The 7,100-nt window shown below is 45.6% G+C and overlaps 1 protein-coding gene across 1 annotated transcript in view; it reads left to right on the top strand.

The window, feature by feature from the left end:
- Positions 1–6,672, top strand: part of LOC311235622 (transcription factor COE2-like) — an 11,832-nt gene extending 5,160 nt beyond the window's left edge. The window contains exons 3-9 of the mRNA XM_084323086.1: positions 419–549; positions 801–927; positions 1,439–1,527; positions 2,134–2,199; positions 2,761–2,935; positions 3,802–3,984; positions 4,663–6,672. Of these exons, the coding sequence (XP_084179212.1) occupies positions 419–549; positions 801–927; positions 1,439–1,527; positions 2,134–2,199; positions 2,761–2,935; positions 3,802–3,984; positions 4,663–4,880 (989 nt within the window). The 3' untranslated portion in view covers positions 4,881–6,672. The remainder of the gene's footprint in view (positions 1–418; positions 550–800; positions 928–1,438; positions 1,528–2,133; positions 2,200–2,760; positions 2,936–3,801; positions 3,985–4,662) is intronic.
- The last annotated feature ends 428 nt before the right edge of the window (positions 6,673–7,100 follow it).

The raw sequence follows: 7,100 nt of genomic DNA, 5'->3' as shown, positions 1-7,100 counted from the left end.
CACCCAGTGTGAGTAGTGTCAGGGGGTGAACGATGCTACCTGTCAGCGGAGCGCTGGTGACAACAGCTGCAGTGTAAACTTCCTTTGAAAACGAGCCATTTACTATTGGTATACTGTCTGTTTGCAGTACGCCATTTCCCAACATTATGCCCATGAATTCATAGCTCTAGACACCAGAAGCATGAATACAGGGCATGCGGAAGGTGCAACTCAACCAAAACGAGCCCCCCCCCTCCCAAGAGTAAATAGCTCTATCAGTTATGAGGAGGCCCCTAAGTCAGTCCTAGTCATGTCGGCCATTTTTTGTCTCCATCGGAAGGTTGAACCTTCACTGTCTCTCGGTATTCCAAGAGGTTGTTGGTAACGATGAACAAAATGATCTAGACGTCGGCTGACCCTTGTCCTCTCCTCTCTCCAGCCACTCCCTGTATCAAAGCCATCAGTCCCAGTGAGGGTTGGACCACCGGTGGAGCCATGGTTATCGTCATCGGGGAGAACTTCTTTGACGGGCTGCAGGTGGTGTTCGGCAGCATGCTGGTGTGGAGCGAGGTAAGCAGCCCCCCCCCCTCAGAAGAACATCTCACTAATGACTCGTATGGATTAGACCATAATATTGGAAAGTGATACTAAAGCGCATATGGCTTGTCTCATTATTGGGATGATTTACGAGTTATCGTCCCCACAGTGCCACGCTTAGCCCAGATATAATAACGGGATATCTTCTGCGGGGGTATACCTTCCCTTGGTGTTTTGATTGTAGCTCACCCTCTGTCCTGCCCCCCCCCCCCCCCCACCCCCAGTTGATCACGCCCCACGCCATCCGTGTCCAGACGCCCCCTCGCCATATCCCCGGGGTCGTAGAGGTCACGTTATCCTACAAATCCAAACAGTTCTGCAAGGGAGCTCCCGGTCGTTTCATCTACACAGGTGAGCGGTGAACATGAATGAATGAATGAATGAATGAATGAATGAATGAATGAATGAATGAATGAATGAATGAATGAATGAATGAATGAATGAAAACTTTATTTAACAGATTGCAGAATGGGTACAATACAGTACGGCTCAATACACACAATTGTTAAGGGTATGCAGACCAGAGAAAGACGTTTGTCTTGTTTACATCAGGGTCCCCCATTTTCAATTCATAGTGACATTTATGACATGTACACAACATACATGACATCATGGCATTTATGACATAGGGACATACATGACATACAGGTATATAGTACTGTTACATTTGTGACATATACGATATGCAAATATACAGTACTGTTACCCAGAGATCCTAACAGAAAATATATACATATGGTGGGGAGGAGACTGTCTACATCATGCCCTTTTTCTTGATTTCCACACGAGTGACGGGTGACGGTTTTCGACGGGCTATGATACGGTGTGTTGACATACTGTGTGGTTTGGGATTTGATTTCAGCTCTGAACGAGCCCACCATAGACTACGGTTTCCAGCGTCTTCAGAAGGTCATTCCCAGACATCCCGGTGACCCGGACAAGCTAGCCAAGGTGAGGGACCGTTAGATGGAAAACCGCTCCACCATCACAATCACATCTTTCTTTCTTTTTTTATCTACTTTTTCTCCTCCTTTTTTCTGTGATTGTTCTCCCCATCCCATTTTACCTCTCATGCCAATTCTCCCTCCCTGTCCTGATTGTTCCTCGCATATGCCCCCACTGGCCAGTTGTAGGGAGGATAGAAGCCTTGCATCACATGTCCCTCCGATACATGTGGAGGCAGCCTGTCGCATCTTTTCACCTGCCAGCGCGGACTCTCATTTGGCGAGGAGTAACGTGTGGGAGGCTCACACTGCCCCCGCCGTTTTCCTGACTTTGCTGTGCAGGCGCCCCGACCGACCTGTAGGAGTCGCTGTTCACAACGACCAGACTACCACCCTTCGACTTCCACCCGCTGACTCTGCCAATTGAGTTAGTATGACGGCCGGCCCAAGCCGGAGGCAACGCCGACAGCCGGATTCGAACCCGGTGTCTCTTGCGTTGGTGACGACCAACGCTGCGCCACCCAGCCGTTAGATCACGATCACATCTAAAGGAGTCACGTCGCCATATTCCCACCAAGGTGAAGGTCTAACCCTGTGTCTCTTGTCTTCATAGGAGATGCTCTTGAAGCGAGCGGCTGATCTGGTGGAGGCCTTGTATGGGAACCCTCACAGTAATCAGGTAAGCAGCGGAACCTCCGGCACCCTTATCCCAACCTCAGTGTCCGAACACGGCTCAGCACACGGCCGAACAACCGCTAACTCATTGCCTGTCCTATGGATGGTATCGTTAAATTGTGCCGGCATTAACTTGTTTAACTTAGTCATGTTTATCAAGTGAGAGCCACTCAGAAGGCAGAGGCCACTCTAGCGGACCCTCAGTCAGCACCCTCTCTATGCAGAGTTTCGACTCTTGCCTTCAGGACGGAGGTATACTTCCCATAGGAGGGCCAAATCAAATAGATATTTGAGATAATTTGTTCCGTCAGCTGTTGGATTTTTAAATAAGCTTTAGGCTTAGCTGCTACTGTATAGACACTTTGTACACAAGTATGTACTCTGTGTTCTTATTTTACACCTGATTGCAGATGATCTATTGTATGTTTTAATGTATTTATGTCTTTATTGTATATTTGCATTGTGTACTGGTTGTGCTGTGTACTATTACTATTATTGCGAACCAAATTGCCTCTTGGAGATTTTTTTCCAATCCAAAAACTGTTTCTGTCGTCTCCCCCCGCAGGACATGTTGCTGAAACGTGCGGCTGACATCGCCGAGGCGCTGTACAGCGTCCCCCGTCCCCACAGCCAGCTGCAGGCGCTGCCCAGCTCCCCTGCCCACGGCAGCGTCATGGGCCTGGGCTCTTACCCCTCTCAGCTGGGGGTCAGCATCGGGGAGCCGGGACAGAGCAGCCAGGGTGAGGAGTCACGAGCGACGCGCTCTTCTCGAAATAAAGATGCTCTAAACTTTTTGAAAAGTTTTACGTTTGGAATGAGGACCGCGTAGACCCAACCACACACATGTGCGGTGAATAAACACGTCAAGTCAAGTCAAGTCATCTCTATTTCTATAGCACATTTACAAATGACTAAAGCCAAACCAAAGTGCTTCACAGGTACATGATAAAAACACATACACTGCAGTAATAAGTAAAAATACACTATAATTACAGAAAAAGGTATTGTACAATTAAGAAAACAAGAACAAGGTGCAATATAAAAGAGACAAGAAATTAGATAAAAAGTCCACTCCAGAGTAACAGCAAACGTTGTGTGCAAGTGGCAGGCTAACTCTGGTCAAAGGCCAGGGAAAAGAGGTGCGTTTTGAGCAGCGATTTAAAAGCCTCTAGGCTCTGAGCAGATCTTATGTGGGGGAGGCTGTTCCAGAGCCGAGGGGAGTCATTTAATGGTTGAATCTACAAGGTTCCGGTCTGATTGGAATGAGGACCATGTAGACTCAACCACTAAACGACATACACTACTTTTTATACGTAATTGTATGGGGTTGAGTCTACTTGGTCCTCGTTTCAAACAATCGAAAATCGTAGTCAGTGCATCTTATAGTGCGGACTATAGTGTGGTCGTGAAAGGGTTAACCTTCTATAGTGTGGTCGTGAAAGGGTTAACCTTCTATAGTGTGGTTGTGAAAGGGTTAACCCTTGCATAGTGTGGTCGTGAAAGGGTTAAACATTTGGATGTTTATTATCTTATTATTATTCATCTGTTCATCGCCCCTGCCGTACCTTTGTTGTTGTTCTAACCGCGCGTCTTTCGTCCGCTTTAGGTTATATTCGTAACTCCAGCAGCCTGTCACCAAGGGGCTACCCGTCCGCATCCACTCCCCAGCAGTCAGGCTACGGCAGCGGGGGCATGACCGGAGGCTATGGGACGGTGCCAATGACCAGCCTGGGAGTCCCCGGGTCCCCCGGCTTCAGCAGCGTGTCCCCCACCGGCTCTCCCTATGGAAGTACGTGTTGCGCTTTCTTCCATTTCTATGCCCCCGGTCATTGTCTACAGATCCACATGTTTGTTTATTGTCTTACAAATAATCGTATTTGAATATATTCTTATTGTATATATATATATATATCTATCCACATCTGTCTGTACATACCTGCATATAATCCTTTTTACATATCTGTAGATACTATATATATATATATATATATATATATATATATATATATATATATATCTGTACATATCCCTTTCCTACTCTTACTAGTTACACTACTGGCCAGTATGACATACTACCATTACTGTAATACTACAACTCTGTAGTGTACATACATCTGATTAGCACTATACTCAGTACTAATTAATATATTGTATAATCAATTTAATCACCTGTACATTGTATATTACTATTGCACTTTACTGTTACATTTTCACTTGGATGCCAAACTTCTTTTCGTTGTACTGTACTTGTGTTGTATAATGACAATACATTTAAATGTAATGTAATCAAATCTACACATTGGCGTTGTACTGTACTTGTGCTGTATCTAATCTACACCTGGGCGTTGTACTGATGGCTCCTCCTCTCTCTCTCTCTCTCTCTCTCTCTCTCTCTCTCTCTCTCTCTCTCTCTCTCTCTCTCTCTCTCTCTCTCTCTCTCTCTCTCTCTCTCTATCTCTCTCTGCAGTAATGCCAACCAGCCCCACCATACCTGGCTCTAGCTCTTCATCGTCTCTCTTGCCTTTCTCCTCCTTCCCGTCTTCTGCCAAACAGAAGAGCGCTTTCGCTCCCGTCCTCAGGCCCCAGGGCTCCCCCTCCCCGGCCTGCCCTGCCTCGGGGGTGAGCTTCAGAGGTAGCCACCCTCACTATCTGACCCCTCTGCCTGAGCTCACCAACGCAGTCTAGCCCCCCCCCCCTGCATCTCTAGACACTCAACGGGAAGCCTGAGTAGACACAGTGACAAAGTGAATGGCTGGCCTTTTCATGGATGTACAGTAAACGCAAACGTAGGGTGATTGACTAGAATCGTAGATCTTGTATATTCTCTTTCTCCCCAGCAATGGCGGGCCTGGTCGTTCCCCCGATGTAGCAAAGCGCCGCCCAACCTCAATCCAACCCCAGGACCACCGCTTCCACATAACCCCTCTCCCTGGCACTAAGAGGGCGGGGGAGAAAGGAACACTGATCTAGCAACCACACATATCTATCCTCCTCCCTGAGTTCGCCCGCCTCTCTCTCTCTGAGTCCACGTTTCACCCAGCTGGGTAAACTGGGACGGGGGGGGGGGGGGACGGGGTATACAAATGTCCAAAGACCAGCCATCCACTCCAGAGGCAATGGAGATTACTTCACTTCACCCACGACTGGCTGCAAAGACAGCCGCAGAAAAACGCTCCTTAGTTCGGAGCCCCGGCCCGGACAGTATCGCCGGGCGCTTCAACGCAAGGCGTCTCTGCGTTTAGGGAAAGGGAGCAGAGGTAAACAAGGTCACCCCACCCCCCCACCCCAAGCTTCAAAAGCACCCCTATTTACCTGTGGCCTACGATCTTAGCACATGCAGTATTTGATTCTTCCACCAACACCCGGCCGATACCTTGGCCGTAGAAGCGTACTTACAGGATCCGTCAACTCGTCTGCCGCGTGAGCACTGACCACTGGACGATGGACACCTCTGACGTTGTGGTGGAGCTCTAAAAAGCAGGGTGCTATTTGTCTGTGTACGGACACCATTTAAGGCATGTGTGTGTGTGTGTACATCGTCTGTGAGTTAGCGAGAGTTTTTTTTGTAGTAGACTTTTTGAAGACAATTTACATTCCAGAATGATAGACCCTTTATTTTTTTGTTCTGATCCGGAAGGTTTTGCAAGGGGAACCCTCTTTGTCCCTGTGGGTTATTGCTAAAGGAATTCATATATTGATTTATTTAAGAACAAGCAATTTAACTTATTATAGTTAGTTTAGGGAATAATATAAACGTGTTTTTATAAACGTGGTCCTTTTTGCAATAGTTTCAAAAGTAAGGTTAACTATACATCGCCATTATACTTTGCCAAAAGAAAAAGCGCTAGAATGTTTATAGAGAACAAAGTAAACAACGTAACACATTTTATTTGGAATTAACGCTCCCTGGCCGATTCGCAGATTGTTGCATTACAAAATATTAACGTCATGTCCACAATTAGATAAAGTGAATGTCCTTGCTATTAAAGGAAAATTTGTTAGCCTTATCCTTACTCATTTCATTTGTATGCATGCTTTTTCGACACGGATGCCCAGATATTATTTTATTCTGCATTGCATATTTAAAAGTGTATGCTGAAGATTATGATTTCATTTTAATTTTTTCATTTCATGCAAGTTTCTGGTCACTATGCAGTAGGCCTACAATAACAGAACGAAGAAGCACAAACTGATCAAAACAAAAGAACATATTGGGTATTCATTAGCTCACACAACAATGTTCTAACTCCTTGACTTTAGCCAATGCGAGACAAACTTCACTCTCAGGATTAAAAACAAAACAAAAAACAAAGCAAAGAAGATAAAGTGTAGCTGACATCATTTAAGAAGTTGTTTTTAGTATTTGGTTGATTGATTTTATTTATTTAAAAAAATATTAGCAATTGTAATATTATTATGTTCTGTTGAAGCCATCCTTTTTATTAATGGTACAAAATTGTTGCAAATGTGATTTGTATATCTCAAGGTGTAATTATATTTTGTGCTCCAAATAAAACAAACAAACAAAAAGAAAAGAACTGTTAATCTCTACGTTTTTTTTTGTCTCCTTGTTAAGTTGCACAAATAGAATTCTAGGTTATACTGTGGATTGGCTCCAACCACTGGCTTTGCCCAACCGCTACATCCTGCTATTATCATACAGTATCATCCACGGTCATCACTTCATAATATATCACTGGCTCCACATCTCAAGACCGCGCCGGAGCTATTTCTGACTGTGCCCATCATCACCTGCAGCTTGTTACACTGTTTTGTATACTAGCTGATGAGCCGCAGCATCTTAATTGTGATGCGCGCGTTAAAGACTGACTAGAGCATGTCAAGATAAACAACCCCCCCCCCCCCCCTCGCCCCCCCTCTCCATCTCTCTCCTCTCCAGTAAGC

This window comes from Notolepis coatsorum, assembly GCF_963971535.1.
Source record: "Notolepis coatsorum genome assembly, chromosome: 10".
Lineage (NCBI taxonomy): Eukaryota > Metazoa > Chordata > Actinopteri > Aulopiformes > Paralepididae > Notolepis > Notolepis coatsorum.
The sequence above is the reverse complement of the archived record's forward strand: the minus strand, read 5'-3'. Positions and strand labels throughout refer to the sequence as shown.